Raw genomic sequence first — 21,684 nt, forward strand, 5'->3', positions numbered from 1 at the left:
GCAGCCGTGGGCCCGGCTGGTATCTACGGATGGATGGAATTGGATTGCAAATTTGCAATCATCATATGCCGTAAGTTGATGACCAAACAAACCACAAACAAATACTCCATCCATTTTAAAATCTCTAAAACTAAATTTTTGACTGTTAATTTCTCTTATTGTATATCGTTGATAGAGACAAAGTCATACTCATAGGAAAGTATTTGCAAATACAAATCTAACGATACCACATTTGTATCTCAAAATCTCCGTACTATCAGACTAAATATTGGTCAAAGATTATAAATGTAGACCTTTGAGCATTGTGAAGGAGCCTAGGCCCTCGTGTCGTCTCGCAGAGGCAGCACAAGGTCGACCCACCAGCAACACCCTAGTTGGTCGCCGTCATGATGACGGCAGCAGCCTCTTCCTCCTCCTTCCCTCCTCTCCTCATATCTAGTTCGGCGTGGACGCCTCCGTCGGTGTGGTGGTGTGGTGTCAGGGGCGACGTAACGTGATCGAGGCGCCCACGCACGATTGACCGAGGGCGACCCACGCGTATTGGCCACTGGCGTCGACAATGGGTGGTGGCGGCCCCAAACGGGGCTCACAGGCATCAGCTAGGGGTGGCGCCAGCGCGTGTCATCCAATGGCATTGTGTTGCCGGATCCGGGCTCCACGTCACACGGTGGCGTGGCAGCAGCGACATCTGTGCACGGTGGCAATGGTGAGACGGTAGTGGCTACGGTGCTGTGGTTGTTGGTGTGGCATGGTGATGGTGTTGAGACCGGCGGTTCTAAAGCTCTAAGGCAGCCGTTGATATGTTCCTGTCGCCGATCTGCCATGGCTGCTCCTGTTTCGGTGCCGTCTACTTGTTTGTCAGCCCGTGTTGCTGTGTTGAGGAGGTGCCACTGCTGTTGTCCTGTGTTGCTGCCACCGATGTGCCGTCGCCAGCCCGTGCTGCTTGGGTGTTGGACCGTGCTTGAAGCGCCCCGGGTTATCCCCGGTGCTTAAAACCATTATTATACTAGTCGATCAGTCGTTGGTAAATAAAAATCTTACAACATGTATTATCAATGCCATACAACTCGAGGGACGGTGAGCATAATCCACCATCCTAATAGAACATAAAGCACTAAGCCCAAGTACATTATTATAAGGGTTCACGACAACAGAGTACGCAGCAGATGCAGCATGGGAATCACGCTACTCCACAGGCAACTCAGGTGCGGACGCCACCAAGCCTACTCATCTTCCTCACCGTCTGCTTCGGTGAAGTCTGGATCGTCCTCTGAAAGCACAAGCAATGGTGAATACAAGAGTACTCAACCAACAAGTCTCAACCCTTACCCTACATCAGGGATACGAATACATGCATAAGAGGATGACAAGAATAAATTGTATGGTTGAATTTTGCAGAAAGCTAAGTTATACACATATATGATTCATTTTATATAAAGCGGTTTATGAAAATGACATCAGTAATAAAATACACATGTATTTCACATTCTAACATCCAATGTTGGCATCTATAATATAATCACAAGGGTGTCGTCTTACCCCCTGTCCAATTGAACAAGTGACTATAGGTGCTCTTCATTTACAGGTTCGGGCAAGGGAGGCATCTGACCCATGATACCGGGCGTCTCGCTCATCCTACCACATGAATCAACTTACATAAATTACTTAACTGTGAGATAGGAGCAGAAGAGGCATAATGACAACAGCATGCTACAGCTAATCTAGTTCCCTATGCACGATTCTGTTGTCATTCTACTGCGACAGTTGTACTGGATCATGCTCCGTTTGACATCTACATCTACTTGATATAATCGTATGCAAGGAAATATTAGAATTTCGTACACAAGCGGTGCCATCACTCGGTTTCCCTATTTAGCAGCTCATTTAGTCAGACAGCTCCCATGCAAGGTTCCGTGTTAATATTGATTACATAGACAATTAGTAGAACAAACTCAAACACATGTCTTATGCACATTTCGCGTGTGAAACTTAGGTACCGTACAGGGAGCAAATGAAGCACAAGAAATAACAGTATCATACCTTTTCAAAATTTCTCTTACATTGCTTTTCGTACGTAGAAAGAGGTTCATATTCTCCTCCATCTACAACAAACTTAAAAATTTCAGAAACAGTTGCAACAACTCAGGCTTTCACACATTGGTTTGAATTATTATGTGCTTCGCAAAAATGTCATCTTTCATCTCCATGTTCCATCTGTTGAGCAGCAGATGGTGGGTGCACCCTAGCAGCAGTGCCCAGTGCGCTCTTGCAGAGAAGAGAAGTATGGTGCACCGATACATTTATGAGCACAAATAAACAGATAAAGTATATCAGCATGCATACCTTGAAAGCATCGATATTTGCAGCAATCTGGCTGAGTAATTCATTATTTTACTCCAGAAGATGCTGAGTTGCACAAACAGGGACTCCTTCAGAAGAGAAACAAAGGTACATCGTCAGGAGAAGCAAAAATCAACACGAAATAGTTCCATGAAATCATATCAGAAAAGCAGCAGTTTTTCAGTAATATTATCTAAGCAGCATTGTACATTACATAAACTTTCCATGCAACAGACATACTAGATATATGGCAACGTAACAACCGAGGTACTGTCGCAACCTTGAGGCACTGTTCAATGGTACCCATCGACGCAAAGATAGTGAATAAGTAGTAGTTTGTTGTTAGTATGGGTTATTTCCTTTTAGATATATTTCATTTATCAGACATAAGTTTCCGTAAGCTTTTATTTTCATCAGTCAAATGAAGTCATTGTGTCTTCTTGAATCAAGAAGGAACACATTAGTAGTCTCTCTCCTAAAGGTTCTTTCATCCTAGTCTACAACCTATATCCCCCTTTCATTACCCCGACTCCCTTCACGCCATGCCATATGGCTATCCTCTGTAGGTAGTTATCCTCTTGTGAACTAACATTCATCAAAATTAGCATATAACAATTCAGATATCAATAAAGATAATATCCATAAATCATGATACTTGTAGCCATATTTCTCTGATTTACAGCATAGCTAAAGTTTGTAATGCAGATATTTGTATTCCAATCATAATACTCCCTCCCTTCGACAATATTTGCCCAAGACCAACATGCGCACAAATCAAGGAAACACTGAACATAATAAAAAATAATGAGAAATGATTTCACGTACCACTATTCAATGATATGTACAACTATTTAACCCTCTTTCGCAGCATTAAAGTAGGGGTAGATACTGGAAAAGTTACATAGCTACAGCCTTGATTTTCCCAATGGACAAACATTGTGAAACAATGCTTACCAAGAAAATGGAAAAATATTGCATAAAAGAGAAGTAATATTCTTATGTTATATGATATGGACCTATCATCCAGATCTGTGGTGATGTAATGAGAAACTTTAGCAGAACAGGAGACTATAGACTTGGAGGAAGAACCTTTCAGGATAAAGGCTAATGTAGTCTTCTTGCTAATGAAGTCATTGTATCTAAAACATAGTTTACCTAAATAGTACATAGGATACCAAATAACTAAAATGTCCTAGAAAACTAATATATTATTTAGGGATAACTTGGTTGGCAAGGAAAAGCTTTCATAGTCCTCGACACAGGCCAACTGCTACAGTACCCATTGCGGTACTGTGGGGGGTGGCTTTGTTCATGGCCCTATGACGGGTACAGGTACTGCCACTAAATGTTGCCACCTGGTAGAGAAGCCATCTGTCGGTTTTCAATATGTATGTCGGGTATGGAATGAGGGATCAGACCATGATTCTGTGTTTAAAAACATGGTGGATGTTTCTGTTCTTATTATTCTATTCTTGCTAATGAAGAACATGTGAAGTAGTGAACCTGTAGATCCGGGGCACACACTTATGATGTATCTTTGATGCTCAAATCACCAGCTTTCTTCGACTCACATAACAGTAATTAAAAACAATACTAAAGAGAACCATCAACCAGCACTAACAGACACTAAGATGACTAAATGCGACACTAATCCTACAGTTCCAAACTGCTCTATAAATAACTCCGCACAATTGAATTTTAAATATGTCACAGATAAAGCGAACAGTTTAGCACATTCAAGGAAGCAAGCATTTATCGATGGACCAACCTTCCCTAGGGACCGAGGTATTTCAACTTGGATGATGAATATACAAAATGGAGCCATGTTGTTTGGAGGTGCCATTTGAATATTAGCTACCGAAGTAGCGGCAGCCAATTTATCCTGCAGTGATGACCCAGGAATTTCAGCACAAAACAACACCGTAAAGCTTAAGTCCCTTACGCAGAAAGAAAGAAGCACAGAACAAATGATGGATTCAGAAAGGCTTGTGTTGTTGTCAAGCAAGAGACCACTTTCAGAGTAAGAAAAAGAAGATGTGAGCAATTAAGGAGTCAGGGTGTGTGCGGTTCATTGATAGTCTAGTAACACTGAGAAGCTGCTTCCAGAAAGCACGAAGCAGGTCAGAACTAAGATCTATGGGCATGAGAAGCTGGCATAATGAATGCATGACTAAAAATCGTGAAAAGGAATAACTTACAGGAATCCACCAGCATCTTAATGCAATATCCCTTATGGGTTGTAGTGGGCAGCATTGCAGCGATCTTGATGTACTTCATAATATTAGGCTCATGAGCGTATCTAGTATTGTCATAAAACAAAGAGAAAGAGTGAGAAGCCAAAAGGAGGTGGCAAGATAGGATCAAATAAGCATGTAGCAAGTACCAGTAGTCCTACTATCTCCTAACTAACAAGTGATGAAATTGAAGTATTTTACTCGACATGACTGGGTAAGATTACTAGGTCCAATGATATGCTAGACATGAGGAAAGCAGTTGTTTCAGGCAGGCCTAATCTAATATACTGCACTTCATTTCATTTCAATTTGATTGAGAAATGAAATACAACAGGTTGCAGGTAGTAAGTAATAACACAATGCAATAAGAAGTGAAGGGGAATGGTGCTTAGCCAAACCTAATGAGGCCCTCCTTCAATGTTTTGAGCTCATGGGGCGTCCAATCGGCAGGCGAAGCAGTGACAAACTTGTACTTTGGAGCGGATGGCAGCCCATGAAGCAGGGAGGGGGTCGGAACTTTGGTGGAGCTGGGAGGCGAAAGGGCTAGTGGGGGCAGGGGGAGGTCTAGGAGTGGGATAGGACTGGAAGGAGAACACGTGGTGGTGGTGATTGTAGAAGGAGGAGGAGGTGCCCGTGAGCCCCTGCCCCTGGCTCTGTTGGAAGGCCATGCTCATGCTGGAGTCGGCGGCCATCTCTCCAAACATCCCTCCTCTAATCGAAGCTAATATAACCCAACCTCATACTATAATGCAATGCAGTGACTGTGCACTGTACTGAGAATACTAGAATAGGAAAGAAGAATGTAGAGCTGCTGCTGCTGCTACAAGAGAATTGCATTGCTCTGCTCGGCAGAGGATGGATTCCAACCAAATCGATCAGAGAGGAAGAAAGGAAGGCAAGCTGGAGGAAAGAATTGGGAAGGAAGAAACCCTAAAACCTACGCACCCTAGGAAGGGAAGGGAAGGATACGTAGAAGGAGCTGGGACGGGGAGCAGATGCGACTGGAGGATTGGGAAGGGAAGGCGTGGAGATGCGACTGGAGGATTGGGAAGAAGATGGTATGGAAGAGGAGGAGGCTGACACGTGGGCCCAGGGGGTCTATAGAGGCACAACACCAATATGAGCTTATGTTTTTTTAAAAAAATTTCCCCGCTATCTTCTTCTTCTTCTTCTTCCTCTTCTTTTGTAGTTTCCGTTACAAGAGTAGCACTACTCCTTCCCTTCCCTTCCTACATAGAGGGAGATGGAGTACTTTAGAAGAGTAGCAAGCAGCTCAACGGAAATATGCAATTCAGAGCTGCACATTATATTGATCCGACAACGGTAAAAAAAAATCCCTAGAGTAAATTTACTTGGCGGGCTACACAGTTCTTGTTAAACGTGTAATATGAAGCATAATGCGCATACTCTAAATTATTATAGCACAACCTAGCGTCAGTCTCAAATAGCCAAACATCACACACTTGATGACAATAAGATTATCTATACATGATCGTCTGATCTAAAAGGAAAAATACAAGTGATGCCTTCTCTTTAACTGCATCACAATTCCTTCCATAAAAAAACCCATCAAGTTATGCCAGGGATCACAACCTTGACACTCCAGAACATGTATTCCAAGAGTATCTGGGTCAAATATGCGATTCTTCTTTCTTTCATGGAGGCCATATGAAATTCAAAAGAATAACTAGCAGTAGCAAATGAACTTCAAACTAATACATGCTGCCAGATCTACTCCCTTTGTGTCGCATCTTGGACTTCCTGACAGATCTCAGTACTCACTTCATGCCAACAGATGCCATGAGATCCTCATACTCAGGGTCGGCTTCTGTTTTCTTCGCTCCTGAGGCTGCTGTTGGTGCAAAAGGGTCATAGATTGGATTGGCGCCACCTGGACTCTCACCTTGCCTGCTTGTATTTGGAAAAGGATTTTGATGTGGCAGTGGCATGAACTGGAATGGGCGGGAAGGCAAGAAACTGGACACATTTGATGGTGGTGGCATTGGAGGAGAGATTATCCTTCCACCTGGTTGAACTGCTGGAGGGATCGCTCGGAACCCCACAGGGAAAACTTCAGGGAAGTGTGGAGGTGGAGCATACATCCGAGGTTGACCCATGGGCCTGCCATCAACACGCCTTTGGAACCCTTGAACTGGCACATTGGGGTGATTAGCAGGATGGAAGAACGGTGCATGAGGTAAACAAGGGCGAGTGTTGGCATGTATTCCCATTTGACTGGCTGATGCTGGAAAGTCTGGAGTAGGCGAAGGTGATACAACAGGACGAAACGTAAAATCACCGGCAGCTGGACGTGGAGGTCTCAAAGCGCCTATTGATGACTGACTGCAGCTTGTGCTTGCAGGAGCTGAGGCAGGCGGGCAGGAAGATCCAACCGATGAAGGTACCATGCCAGGTGTTGGTACAACTTGAGAGAAAGCTGGAGGTGGGCCTCTCACTGTATCAGGTATCGACATCGTAGGACGCGCTTGCATGGAAAGTGGGTAAGGTGACTGCGCTGATGCACCAGCAGGAAATGGCAGTATCTGCATTGAGGAAGGACCTTGAGGCAGAACTGAAGGAAAAGACTGTGCTCCACCAGGAGGCCTGGAAATCAATGTTGCTGGAGTGAAATTTGCTACTGGTGAATGCTGACTGCGATAGTTGGTGGGAATGTTTGATGGAGGCACCAATGCAACGGGCCCTTGCGATGGAGTTGCACCAAGAGGAGACACAGAAATAGGAGGTCTCATTGGCATAAAAGTCGGTGAAGCTTGCGGAGGCCTCTGAGATTGCGACATAACTGGAGAAAAAGATGGCCATCCACCAGATGCATGGGGTGTTTGAAGGGGCCTAACTGGCGGTGGCACCGAGGAAGATGGTGTCAGTTGTAGGCTTACAATTCCAGGTGGTTGACCAAAAGGAGGTCCAATTGGGGGGTTGGCTCGGAACTGAGGTGGAGGCTGTTGAATGTTTGGCATTGATGTCGGAGGTCCAGGAACAGGAAGTGGATTTCTTGGCATGGTATTCATGTGAGGAGGTTGACCTGTATATGGAAGAATATTGAAAGAAACAACAGGCGGTTGCAGTTGCAACGGATTGTTAGATAATGAGCTCGAAACAGGCCCGGAGTAAAGAATTGATGGATCATTGGTTTGGGGAGTAGAGAGCCAAGGTGTTTGGTAATGAAGTAAACCTGACTGTGAAGTGTTCCTCTGCATCAGTTGCACATCAGCTGGATTTACAGCATCAGAGGTAACCGCTGAAGAAACAGTAGCAATTGTGGAAGTGACTATTGAATTTACCTGAATAAGATCGAAATGATTCGATGGTTAGTTGACAGCACCATAGATATTTTAGAGAAAAAGCAGTTGCTGAACTTACGGAGACAGGAGCAAGAAGCAGCTCAATCAACGCAACTGCAGCATCTACTTTATCATAAGAGTCAGCCGAGACACTGATGTATAGGTCTTCATAAGCAGCTTGAGCTTCATCTATGTCTGTGTGACGAATCTCATTCTGAGTGTGAATTAAAAAAAATAAGTACCTCATTTGTCTAGTGTGCTGAATTTGCTATCACAATTATTTACTGTAAGGAAAACACACATACGAAAATGATGTGCTGTAGATCTGTAGAGATCGAGCATCAAGATCACAAATGAAACTTAAATGTTATGCCAAAAAAGGGAGTGTAAAATGGGCCAGGACATTCAAACATATGCTGTGAAAAAATTGTTAATAATAAATTTTATAGAATCAATAAAACAAATTTACCTTCTCTTCATTCATTTTTTTAGTCCCATATACTCGTATTATAGCTCCAGTTTCCTGCCATACGTAAACGAAGTCAACAGAGTCTAACAAACGGACTGTTTTCAGGGAAGTTTCAACAAAAATAAAATTATAAGATATCCAAGGGTAGCTCATACTTCCTGTAGTCGCTTCTGGGTATTGCTCTCAGGTCCTATAAGAACTCCAATAACATTATGTCCTGGATGTGCCTTTGCCTGCAATGGCCAACAGCAGAAGGTAAATGCACCAAATCTATACAGGAATTTAGTCAAACTTTAACAAAAGGATAACTGTTAATAGCAAGCCCAGCCAACAACGAATTACAGCATACCACAGATAAAGTGGATGAACAAATAATACACTATTCTCGGAGACAATTCGAGTAGTGATACATTATTCTAGCAGATGGCACTAGAAAACTGAGAAAAGCTCATATTGGTGTAAGTTCCTAATACATGTAGAAGGAACTCCTGGAGTATAAAAAAAACTTGGCATAAGAACAAAAAGATGAATTTCTTGCATACCAGCAAAACAACTAATGGTTAAAGGTCAAACCAAACAATAAGCATCAAACAGTATGGCGTTTACATACCGGAAGAGGGATTTTTGTCTCCTTAAGCAATGGTTTGTAGTCGTCAGGAGCCTTATACCCTGGATTCAAACGGAGTATTTCACCTATAGATAAAATGCATTCAAGTTTATACTGCAGAGTACAGACATTCTTCAAGACTAAATACAGATATTTCGCAAGATCAATATACCGACATCCTGTCCAGAACCTAACAGAAACAGATCAACTGGGCAACTACATGCATTATTAAGCAAGATACCACTAGATAAAGAAATCCCTCATGGCCCCTTCAGCACCAAGATGCAATGACACAGGCATATAGTTATTTTGATTCAGTAAATAAATTAAGTGCAAGAATACAGAACAAAAAGAAAGCTTCTCTGACCAATAATTTCTCGTCTTTCAAGTTCCAAAAGCTCAACCTTTCCCTGCTGCAAAAAGGAAAAAGGAAAGAAAATGCTTACCAAATGAGAGCCTATAATTGTTTACGACATAACCACAACCAAACTAGCCAGCCTTCAAATATATTTTGACACAATATAGGCCTAGATCCAAAAGTTTTTGCAGACCATAGACCCTATATAGATAGTAGGGACTGAAAAAATAGGCATCGCATTCAGATTAGAAATACCTCACTCTCTTTCAAATTGTCAGTACCATCAGAATTTGACCCCTTTACAGTAGGCGTTGAACCTTCCATTTTGCCAATCTCCAGAGCTCCAGATTTCAGCTGCTTGGTAATTTGCTCCACTCGAGTCTGCTCATGCACTAATATGAATTAATGACACCTGGCAATTGAAGCGTCTTACATGAGAGAATTCAAAGAAAATGGCATTTTCTGTCCAGCCAGGCAACCAGGGGGGCGAAAAAGAAACGCTGCTAATAATTGTTGGGCTTATCGGCTTCCTCCTACTCCTCATCACCGTTCCACGTCAAAGGCGTTGCCGCGGCCGTTAAGGCCTTGACGCCGCCCCTCCCCCGCCGCCCCCACCACATTTGACGCCGCCGCCGCCTCCTCCACGGCACCCATCCTCCTCACTCACAAAAGACAGACGCGGCTGCAGCCTTCTCCTCGGCACGCACCCCCCAGTGCAGCTACCCAGCTTCCCTCTCCCTCTGCCCGACGGCGGCGCCGCTCCCTGCGCCCGGCGCCTCCACGCTGACCCCTCCACCACCAACGCCCTCGCCGCCCACCTGCCAACGCCACAGCAGCGCCGCTACCTCCCCTCCCCATGTCGTACTTTATCCCCAAGAAGGAAAAAAAGTAGCTGTACAAGGTGTTGAACATAATAACTGACTGATCCACTACCATCATTACCTGTAATCAGAAAACATGATTTTGCACTTCCTTTGACACATGTTTCTTTACTGATATTTTCGAAACTAATTGTGACGGCCACTTTAACCTACTTCAGTGACCCAACGGATTATCTACTGTGCTCACTGGTACTTAGGTAAATATGAGAATTTTGATGGTGCTTCATCTATCTTTCTAGCAATTGATCTAACCATTCTAAGATAACGTCAACAATTACCATTGGAACCTGACAGTGAGTATATTGAGGGACTGGCTGTTACTGTATTTAGGCCATGTCATTGGCATGGAGCAGCCCTTATTCAGAATTGTTGCAATGGTAAGACCATCTCCAAGTGTGAACATTTAGACTAACAATATCCATGCAATCACACTGATCTTTTAAATGGAACAGAATTATTTACTGCCAGGCTGCTACACTTGCATTTATGGTTTTGTGTGGTATTTCTTAATTACTCACCAATGCTTTCTTATTTTTCCATTTCACTTTGTAGGGCGGGAGGGGAGCAGGGGTTCCAAGAGCGATAGAGCAAGGGGAATACCCAAGTGAGATGGTTGTGTCAATTGGAATGGACTCATTAGTAAAGTAACCCTAAATATCAGATTTATGTGATGGGTGCAACGAATGGGAGGATACAGAAGAAATTTACATGACAGCTAACAAGCCGCTTTATAGTGAGGTGATGCAGATGTGGTGCTGGCTTGTCTGAATAAGCTTATCTGTTTTTATTGTGAGGTGATGCAGATGTGATGCCGGCTACTGGGGCGGTTCTACGGGAGCATTCAGAAGCGCCAGAAAAAAAGATTGAGGATAACTGATTATGCAAGACCTCTAGCTGAAAAAGGACTTGTTTTAACCTGATCAAAGAGACAAATCAGAGTGGTCTTTGTCTCTTGGAGTGTTCATTTGTCTTCTGTAATTTCTGCTTTGAAACATGTATTAATCTTGTGGTTACTTGGGTGCGATAACTGGGGACCAATAGCTATATCTACCTTTCCTGTGTCCCTTCAATTTCACGTAAGAATCTTGTTATTTGTGTTCATGAAATCGAAAGGGAAAATTTGTATCGGTTTGACATTTTCTATGGTTTGTGAAGCCGGCTACTCTTGGTTCTTTCAGGGATTCCAAATATTTTGACATTGTGCATGGTTTGTGAAGGTGCATTTGGTACTAAATATTTTAACGATGTAGTGCTGATCGTTATTCAAATAATTTGATTTTTTTTGCTTAACTCGTGCATTTGCTTAACTCGTGAAAATTTTCAGCTACCGTTGCAGCGCATGGGCATTTAACTAGTCCCTTCAAAAAGAATTCTTGGGCCTAGACTGCACAATAATGTGAAACTACCGGCAACTCAATAGCGTGTTTTTAAACACATTTCCTTTCTAGTAAAAAAAAAACTGACATAACAAGCAAGTTCTAGAATTTCTAAAGCAAGTAGAAAAATGTGTGCATCCTTGCTTAATTTGAAATGCAGATTCACACAGATTACAGGCTACGAAGAGAAACAGATATTTAAGAAAATATGATATCAAGTTAGATATCACTGTGATTGAAAGTGATATGGAATTATCTACAACTGTCTAGGGATAATTCTGAGGAACAGTTAAACTCAAAAAATGGCGACATATTGTAACTACTTGTTACTAGTTGAAGCAAACATCTTGTATCAAAATGCAAAAAATGATAGTTCATCATAGAATAATGGATGCCAGATAAAAGAAAAGGAGAAGTGTAAATTGGACACTGGTAATCGATTGTACAATACCTGGTAGGCCAAAGCTCTGCCTTTGCACACGGCAGGCTCCGAGGCGAGGTCAGGCCCCCATTTTGTCTTTCTTTGAACATGTTTGTTGTTTTCTTCCTTGGATGCAGTTGGTGTTTCATTCTTGGCGCTGCTGCCCCGGATAACTAGTGAACCAGCTAGCTTATTTTTTGGTATGACAAATCCAGCTTTTGTACCAAAAATTGAGAGCTTGGGTGCCAAAGATGGTGATCCAGTAGGTTTTGATTGCCGAGAGTCGGCAGGAGAAGATTGATCAAGTTTTGTGGCCATCTATAAGAAAATAAGCATTGAATGCTTGTAAAAATGGATATTGTTCTTTCTTTAGAAGAATGAAATGAACTTTCTAAGGTGTGTTATCTAGTGTACACATATTTTGACAAAGCGATTGGCAGAAGAAGGATGAGAAAAGCTATGTCGGGACTTAACATCCCCAAAACCAGGGGCACTTTTTAAAACCATGAACAAGTATGATCTAGGGACTACAGTATGATCTAGCTGCATATATTTCTCAAGCTTGAGCCTATGTATTACCATCAGTCCTTTAGTTCTCAAACACTAGAAACTTTGACATGTGCATACCTGTAAACTTGTAAATTCTCTTACACAAGCTTTATATTATACTGCAGAACTTACTAGCCTGACAGAATCGTTTTAAACGTGATGTCTAAGTTGTTACATGCCCAAGATGACATTTTTTTTCTTCTGAATTGCATGGACCAACTACTTCAATCTAGATCTAGACTCGAGTAATACGGACAAGTTACCAAGATAACAATTGGTGACCTGATTTATCTGTACCCTGACGACGAACAGAGTATCCTACGATGTAAAAGTGGTAAAGACTGTAGAATGATTGCTTCCAGTGTCCTTAGAATTCTACTTGCTGTTGCACTGTAAATGTTTGTGTGTTCCAGCAGATTTTGCAAAGGCATCGTACCTAACTACTAGCTGGTGTGCTACTTTACAAATTTTGCAAAGGCAAAGGAGGGAGGAGCGATGTTTACCTTGCACGTTCACGGGGAGTGGGGACGACCGGAGAGGGAGGCAACGCCGTCGGGTTACAGGTGCGCCGCGGAGGAGGAAGCGCACCGGCTGCAGAGGCGGCGGGAGGTCGGCCTGTTAAACCCTAGGCCCCCATTCCTTCCCTATGCCGTGCGAGAGGGAGGGGAGGGGAGGGGAGGGGTTGTGTAAATATGTATTGGAAGTCGCTCGAAGTACCCGAGGTTGGGAAAGGGATGTATTCCAACGGTATATAAAAGAACATCGAATCAATGAATGAATAAATTAATTTTCTCACGAAGGAAATCAATCGTAAGTTCAAATGGATCACCACTCCATGTCAATCGATGGAACCACTGAAGCCTAGGGCGACTTCAGCTTCAGCAGCGACGGAGCAGCGCGAAGGGAAGCTGCACGTTGCAGTGCAATACAGCCTTTTGAGTGACGAAATGTTATAGGCCGCACAAGTCGAACAGAAATTAAACCTGCCGCCACACACCCCTTCAGCTGCTGACTTACAACTGTAATCTAAATAATTTACATGTATATAAGACTCGCTTGTAATTAGTATAGACAACTTCTGACCATATCAAACTAACTTGCAAGTATCATAGTATATCTGTAATTACAATTAAAAGACTTATTATGTCTTATAGATAAATTTTGTAGGATGCCCTGCAAATAAAATCCATTTGTATATATTACCTTTAGTTATTTCTCAAACGTAATATGTCTAAAACTTTTTAAACAAAAGCTCGAGCCAGACAAGAACTTAGCCCCAAAAGTTTTAGTTTAGTTAATTGATTAATAGCTCCATTTAAGATAAATGGAGCAGTAGGCAAAGCTGTGTTTGCCCATATCGAGTTAAAGCTCCCAGGTATCATTGCCAACACTACTAAAAAATGATAATATTTGTCATCTCATCACTGCCGGCTCGTATTAAAAACCAGCAATGAAAATATTACTGCCGGTTGTTAATTCGAACCGGCAGTGAATATGAGACCGAACCTAAAATTTACATGCATTCTGGTTTTAAGTCGTGGCCTCAAGTCAAGCTCAACGATTTCTCCCTCTCTCTTATCTCTTCAGTCGGCCGCACGCTCTCCGATTCTCTAAGTCCTAGCACCGGGCCTCCTCCTCCCCCACCGGTGGTGGAGCGCGTCGGCACGCGGTGGCAGCTCGAGCTGACTCGGCTCATTTTTTTTTGTTTCCTGAAAATACCAATACTCCCAGTGGACAACAGCCAACAGTGATAGCAATCTCACTATCACTACCCGTTGTGTACTGCTGATTTCAAAACCGATAGTGAAAACCAGTTTGTAACCGACAGTGAATGGCTATTCTGTAGTAGTACAATATGTCAATTTGTTGGTCAACTATTTTATTTACCGTTGGTCATAAATTAGCGGCAGCAGACCTAGACGATGTCAGGTTGTACATACAAAACATTAAAAAAAAAAGTCAATCCAAGGGGAGAGACATCCCGAAGGACTGCATTTAAGGTTGAGAATAGATCCCTAAAGCCGGCTACAACCCGTAAGTTATCGTTGAGCGATCGAACCATGACCACATGAACACATAGTGATGGGCCTTTTTTTGCGAGAATTCGAGTCCTGATTGGTAGCCTCACACCCAGAGATCTTACCACCGTGCTATTCGCACAATCGCTACATACAAAGCATTTGCAAAGCTACTTAAATAGATACATTTACTAACGTATTTGCCAAATATTTTGTGTTTCTACTTTAAATTACCGATAACACTCTCTACACGTATCAATTTTTTAATTGTTTTCATAAATATAACCCAATATAATACCCTCTCACGGCTCAAGTGATGTACTTAAGATGCATTAACTCAACCATAAACAAGAAATAGATATCAGCTAAAAATGAAACCCCTCTCAAGTGTTGAATTTTGCGGCAATTCCATGAGTACAGTGACAAAGGGGTAGGTAGACTAAGCTTGTTGCCGTCGCCTGTGACCAGGAGCGCCATGCAACCACTTTGAGAGTTTCTGAAAGAAACCTCCCGAGGAGGTGGCAGCGGCCGGCGTGTTGTAGCCAGACCTTCAAGAAGAGGAAGTGCAAGTTCCAGCTTCTCCCTTTTGGGCTTGTATTCCTGCACTCGAGGATTTATATTGTGAATTTCTATCAACTTGCTACTGTATGTTCTAAACGAGGTCTTTTAACATATATAATTTTGTGCTTCCCCGAGTTTAAAAGACTAAATGTATGAAGGGTTTGATGACCAGCCAAGACACATCAATTCTCTTTAATAAACTACTCGAGCTAGGGATGGCGGGCGACACATCGATAAGACTAACACGCTTCTTACTAGGGAACCATTCTCTTTCGCGGATATGTTAGTCGTTATGCAGTCCTCCAAGGCATAAACTCCCGTGCCCGATTTGGTGCCTCTCCTGTTTACACAAGCAGGCTTAGAAAAACACAGGATTTAATGCTTTTGCACCTTAAATCCTATGGAATAAAAATATAGGAATAGAAATGTCAATAGGCCTTGATCCCTATTTTCCGACGAAAAATTCCTTTATTAAGAGACGAGGATGGAATCAATTTTCCCCCGCATAGAATTTAATGGAAGAAAAACCCCCTCCCTCTCGTCGGGTATGACGGGGGCGGAGACAGTTCCCCATCCCTGTTTCCCCACAGGATTGTGGCTCAGCGTGCGCGGTGGCTTGGTCGGAGTGGCTCAGCTGCAGCCAAGGTTGCCGCCCAGACACGGGAGCGGAGCAAGCTACGTGGCCTGGTGCGCGTTCGGCTGTCGGCCCAACAGGTGGTTTTGGCATGAGCCCCATGCGAGAGCTAAAGTAGATTGTGATTGGTGTTGCGTGACACAGATGCCAAGCTATTTCGTGAGCTCCAGGGCAGAGGCAACCCAGAGCGTGGCCTGCTACTACATGAGAGCTGTAGCGGGGAATGGGGACCCAAGCGAGGATGGAGAATTTTCTTTCATTAGGAGACGGGGATGGGAAACTATTCCCCGACGAAAAATTCTCCGTTAACATTCTTACATAGGAATGACTATTTGAATGAAGCGCAAAGAAAAAAAAGGAGTAAAATGAGAGAGATAGACAAAGGAATTTTCCTTCGACCTCATGTTAGAAATCCTACAATATTTCTCTAGAACAGGCCATTCAATAGGAATTTTATAAGAATTCTAGAGGTTGTTCATTTGTTCCAAAGGGGCTCCAACGAAAATTTTCCCATATGATTCAACTCATTTGGAATTCCTTTATTTTTCCTTTGTTCCAAAGGAGCCCTAAATTTTGCTTGTGCCATCCATTACTGCCTGTACACGAATGCCATTACTACCAAATTTCGCTCATCTTATTTTGTTTGTACAAGAACACCTGCAGAGTCGCACTGCACTGCATGATCTGTAATACCTCTTGTCCCCCCCTTTGCCCCCCAAAAAAAACACCCATACCGGGTACTGGCATTCTACTAGTACAGGTCTAAAACTCAACTCAGTTTGCATCGGTATCAGGTCAGGTTAGATTATAGCCTTGTCTATATAATGGGCATATCACACCCACGCTCTCACATCTCCTCTCTTCTCTAGGATGAACTATAGCCGGCCTCTTCTGGTTAGTGAGGAATGTCCTATCATGCACTACTTTTTTTTTGTTCTTTTTTGTTCTTGGCACTACAGTCAGCAGGAAGCGGGACACTGTTTCTTCAGAGCATAGCTGCCTAGGTGCACCGAGACAGGAAGAACTCATAATCTGGATGGTGGTTCACAGACTCCCCAGTTCCCTTCGGGATTACAGCTCTTGCCATGGCCAGTGCGCCCATCTTTAGTGTCCTCAGCCTCTCTTTCTGAACTTCAGCACGACTGGCTTTTGCTGAATCATCACTTGGTGATTGCTTGGAATCTGGGCATCTCAGCTGAAACCACTGCTCTCCCTATAAACAAGAGGTTGCATATCAAAGCAAGTTTGGCGTAAAAAATTAGACTCATGTAAACATGGCGTGTTTCTAGCACTGATCGGTATGGCAGATACATCAAAATTTACCAATGACAATTCCCTCATGTAGCACTCAAGAATCAACTTTTGCTCGTCCTTGTCCAACATCAGTCTCGAACATCTTCAACCGAAACCCACATCATATTTCCCTTATAATTAAAGAGCAATTATCACTGTCCTTATCAGCTTTTGCTTCTACCACACTTTTTTTACCATTAAGGAGATAGCATGCTAACTACTACCCATTCCCCTCAATACGAGCTCGTGATCAAAAGCACAAAAAATAGATAAAAGGGCCCGATGGGTTAGCATTGGTGCATATTGCTGGAACCTGGAAAACAACTGCTGGAAACAAAATTTTGCCACGTAATTAATAAATTGGTTAAATCATCATTTTTTTCTATTTTTCGGTTGATTTTGCAGCTTAATGGAGGATGCAATCAGTGCCGCAGACACTTTCTACCCTCGTCAGGAAAAAACATTGTAGAAATGGTACCTTGTCGTTGTAACTCTGCAGACCAACAACTGGTGAAACTATGCGGGTATGCCCACCAGTCATATCTGGGGAGCATTTTTGTGGAACCAATTTGCCCAGTGAATGGTAGGTCAAAAATGCTGCACGGATGTTCCCACGAGGTACACAATAAACAGGATACCAGGCAACACAGAACCTAAAATGAAAAAAAAAATTATATGATCAATAAGAGCCAAATAGCAAATCAAATATTTATCATTGATAACATTACAAGTTGAGGAGGCACTGGAACAAAACATCCTGGACAAGGAACAAACCAGGAAGCTGGATGAAGATCACATAATTTCACATTTTGCAGCTTTTCAGGGTCCCCAAGAATTCGGTGGCCATAGACATCTGCACCGCTAACAAGCTCCTTGATCCTACGTTAGTAGATTGCAGTGAGATATTAATACAGAAAAAAGGAGACATAAATAGTCAGGACAGATAAATAACAATGATAATTTCCATTGAAGATGAAGTCTTCCTTATTGTCGTACATATGACATAATAATCATATGAGAAAGACTGCACCAAAATTAAAACAGTATATCTGATGTGTTGTGGATGCCTTCGTGGGCCGCACCTACCAGCGTAAGCACCGTGGCAAGGCTGGGCCGGCACCCACAATTTCAGCAGAGGATGCTTAGAGATAAGTTCAGGTAGTTCAGATAAATTCAGAGTTAGTTCAGATTGAGATCAATTAAAGATAAGTTAGTTCGAGAGATTATTAGATGGGATTGTTAGGGAGCCGGCTCTATATAATGAGCCGTGATTAATGAATAAAGGGGAAGAAGTTAGACCTAATTATTACTCAAAGCCTCTATTGGAGGGCGAGTGAGTCGTCTAACCTTGCTAAATCTCTGCCATATCATCTTTGGTATCAGAGACCCTTTTGATCCTGCACCATCCACCTCTCCTGCCGCTACCAATCGCTTCCCTGCTTCCCACCCGACAATGAGCACCGACAACAACGCCCCTGACATCAAGTCCATGGCAGACAAGATGGACAGGTTGCCGCCGTCAATAACAACTCCGACGAGATCAAGCACATCAAGACCCAGTGTACGCCACCCTCAACGCGGCGGTCAATCGGCTTTAGTCCCAGTAGCTAGAAACCAGGGCCTCGTCGGGCAACAAGGGAGAAGATGCCGACCGAAAGCCCAACACTGGCTTGGGTGATGTGATCCCCTTTGCGGTGCAACGCGTCCACAAGCTTGTGTTCCCCAAATATGACGGCCAGGACGACCCATTGCCCTGGTTGAACAGGTGCGAGTAGTCCTTCCGCGCATAACAGACGCCAGAGGAGGGCAAGGTCTGGCTAGCCTCGTTCGATATGGATGGCGCCACGCAGCAATGGTACTACCGCCTGGAGCGCAATCGCGGCGTTCCAACCTGGCTGGAGTTCGTCGAGTTCGTCCATCGACGCTTTGGGCCACCCGTCTGGTCCAACACTCTCGGTGAACTCATCAACCTCCGTCTCACAGGCACGGTGGCTGAATACCAAGAGCAATTCCTGGAGCTCTTGGCCCGGTGTGAGCACTAGATCGCAATCTTCACAGCCAGGTTTCGCAATCCGCTCCAAGTAGATGTCGAGCTTCAGAACCCAGGCACACTGGAGGACGCCATGGGGCTGGCGCGCGCTTTCGAACGCCGCATCGAGGTGGACGACGACGAACCACGCATGGCTCCACGCGCCCAACATACGGCGCAGCAACTCGGTCAACATCGTCTCCGTCCGCGGCCGCCTCCAAGGGGCCTGGCTCGATACCACCATCCTCTTACGTGTCGCCAGGAGCCGTCCTGCTAGCGCCATCACCAAGCCGTGCTTCCCCATCCACGGGCACGGACTTCAACCGCCTCACGGCGGCAGAGATGGCAGATCGCCGACTAAAGGGGCTTTGCTTCAATTGCCCCGAAAAGTTCTCCAAGGAGCACTTGCAACAGTGCTCCATGAAGGGGATCTACCTCCTTGAGTTGGATAATGGCGTTGCGGTGGACGACACTTTTTCCATTGACAGTCTCAAGATTTCGTTGAACGTGTTGACTGGCATCACGTCCAGCCAAACCATGCACCTCACGATCGGCATCAGCAACTCCGCCCTGCGTGCTCTAGTGGACACGGGTTCGACCCACTCCATCGCTAGTGACACGGAACGACGGCTTGGCCTCGACATCACCCCACAACTCAGAGTTGGGGTGGGCGTGGCCAATGGTGGCCGCGTGCCATGTCATGGTATTTGCCAGGCAACGCGCGTTAGCATCGACGATGAAGTGTTCCGCATCGACCTCTACGTCCTGGCCCTTGACGGCTATGACATGGTGCTCGGGGTCCATTCACTATGAACCCTAGGCCCCATCCTTTGGGACCTCAATCAGATGACCATGTCATTCTGGCACGACGACCACCGAGTCCAGTGGCGCAGCCTCAACGCGGGACACGGGCCGCGCATCCACACCGTCGCACCGACGGACCCCTTGTCCTTGCTATTAGCGGAGTTTGTGAACATCTTTGCGGTGCCACACGGCTTGCCGCCAGACCGGCGCTTCGACCACAAGATTCACCTCCTTCCGAGCACCGCTCCTGTCGCCGTCCGACCCTACCGCTACCCGTAGCTACTCAAGGAAGAAATCGAGCGGCAGTGCAAGGGCATGCTGCAGGAAGGCTTGATCAGAGAAAATACCTCAGCGTTCTCATCGCCGGTGTTATTGGTGCACAAGCATGACGACACCTGACGGTTCTGCGTCGACTACCGCGCCCTAAACGCCAAGACGGTAAAGGACAAGTTCCCCATCCCCGTCATCGACGAGCTGCTCGACGAATTGAAAGGTGCCTGCTTCTTAACCAAGCTTGATCTCCGCAGGGGGTACCACCAAGTTTGCATGCACTCGAATGACATCGAGAATACGACGTTCCACACACACTACGGCCACTACGAGTTCCTCGTTATGGCTTTCGGCTTGACGAACGCGCCCTTGACATTTCAAGCTCTCATGAACGACATCCTCAAAGCCTTCCTCCGCCAGTTTGTTCTTGTCTTCTTTGAAGACATTCTAATCTACAACTCCTCTCGGTCTGAGCATCTGCAACACATGCGCTCGGTGTTCCGTGTTCTACGGGAGCATCACCTCCCCGTCAAGCGTTTCAAGTCTCTTTGGCATGCAGTCTGTGTCTTACTTGGGGCACGTTGTCTCCAGCGACGATGTGGCCATGGACCTAGCTAAGGTGGAGGTGGTCCAGGCATGGCCTAAGTCGACAACCGTGTGCGGGCTCCGCGGGTTCCTCAGCTTGATCGGGTACTATCGCAAGTTCATCAAGTAGTACGGCACGGCGGCAAGGCCTCTGATGCTGCTGTTGAAAAAAGAGGCCTTCCTGTGGACGACGATGGCATACCACGTGTCACGAGCTCATCGGCCTCGTCAAGGCGGTGTGCCACTGGTGCCCTCACCTCTGGGCGCACCCCTTCACGGTGCGCACTGATCACTTCAGCTTGAAATATCTCCTCGGCCAACGACTCTCGACGATCCCACATCACACATGGGTAAGCAAGTTGTTCGGCTACAATTTCTCCATGGAGTTCCGACCGGGTCGCCAGAACGCGGCGGCGGACGCGCTCTCTCGGCGGGATGAGTACACGCTCTCGGCGCGCACTCTCTCGGTACCGGACTTCGCCCTCCTCGACGCATTCCGAGATGAGGTCGCCTCGTTGCCAGAGATGGTGGCCAAGGAGATCATCGCCGGTACAGCCCCTGCCGGCTGGGCCGTGGTTGATGGGTTCGTCCTCTACAACGGGCGCATCTTTGTACCCGCGTCGTCCTCCTTGTGGCCCCAAATCCTGGAGGTGGTGCACGGGCAGGGCCACAAGGGCATCCAGAAGACACTTCACCACCTCCGAGCATCCTTCTTCAACCCTCACGCGACGCGATTGGTGCGTGACCACATCCAGGGCTACTCTGTCTGCAAACGCAACAAAACAGAGCATCTCCATCCAGTGGGCTTGCTGCAGCCGCTGGATGCTACCCGCCCTGTGTGGTCTGGCATCGCTATCGACTTCGTGGAAGGATTTCCCAAGGTCAACGACAAGTCGGTGGTTTTGACAATCATCGACTGATTCTCAAAATATGCGCACTTCATTGCGATCGGT

General features: G+C 45.0%; 1 protein-coding gene across 5 annotated transcripts; it reads right to left on the reverse strand.

Moving 5' to 3' along the window:
- Nucleotides 1-5,962: 5,962 nt before the first annotated feature.
- LOC133898825 (vegetative cell wall protein gp1-like) lies at nucleotides 5,963-13,480 on the reverse strand. 5 transcript variants are annotated; one of them, XM_062339582.1, is made up of 10 exons: nucleotides 13,367-13,480; nucleotides 13,041-13,181; nucleotides 12,019-12,306; nucleotides 9,566-9,691; nucleotides 9,320-9,365; nucleotides 8,956-9,038; nucleotides 8,501-8,578; nucleotides 8,346-8,399; nucleotides 7,956-8,090; nucleotides 5,963-7,876 (listed from the first exon to the last, which is right to left on the reverse strand). In XM_062339582.1, the coding sequence occupies exons 3-10, from the start codon at nucleotides 12,304-12,306 to the stop codon at nucleotides 6,353-6,355; spliced, it is 2,334 nt and encodes a 777-aa protein (XP_062195566.1). In that variant the 5' UTR covers nucleotides 13,041-13,181; nucleotides 13,367-13,480; the 3' UTR covers nucleotides 5,963-6,352. The 5 variants fall into 5 exon arrangements, with proteins under 5 accessions (XP_062195566.1, XP_062195569.1, XP_062195568.1 ...); XM_062339585.1 differs by lacking the exon at nucleotides 13,367-13,480 and having other exon boundaries at nucleotides 8,956-9,014; nucleotides 9,320-9,362; nucleotides 13,041-13,314; XM_062339584.1 differs by lacking the exon at nucleotides 13,367-13,480 and having other exon boundaries at nucleotides 8,956-9,014; nucleotides 13,041-13,314.
- Between the last annotated feature and the right edge of the window lie 8,204 nt (nucleotides 13,481-21,684).

The sequence above is a fragment of the Phragmites australis genome, chromosome 18, assembly GCF_958298935.1.
Source record: "Phragmites australis chromosome 18, lpPhrAust1.1, whole genome shotgun sequence".
NCBI classification, from domain to species: domain Eukaryota; kingdom Viridiplantae; phylum Streptophyta; class Magnoliopsida; order Poales; family Poaceae; genus Phragmites; species Phragmites australis.

Coding starts and splice junctions, on each gene's coding strand:
- LOC133898825 (XM_062339582.1), bottom strand. CDS start 12,306: ATGGCCACAAAACTTGATCAATCTTCTCCTGCCGACTCTCGGCAATCA. Junction 9,692..12,018: donor GCAGAGCTTTGGCCTACCAG/GTATTGTACAAT, acceptor GTGCATGAGCAG/ACTCGAGTGGAGCAAATTAC. Junction 9,366..9,565: donor ACAATTTGAAAGAGAGTGAG/GTATTTCTAATC, acceptor TCCTTTTTGCAG/CAGGGAAAGGTTGAGCTTTT.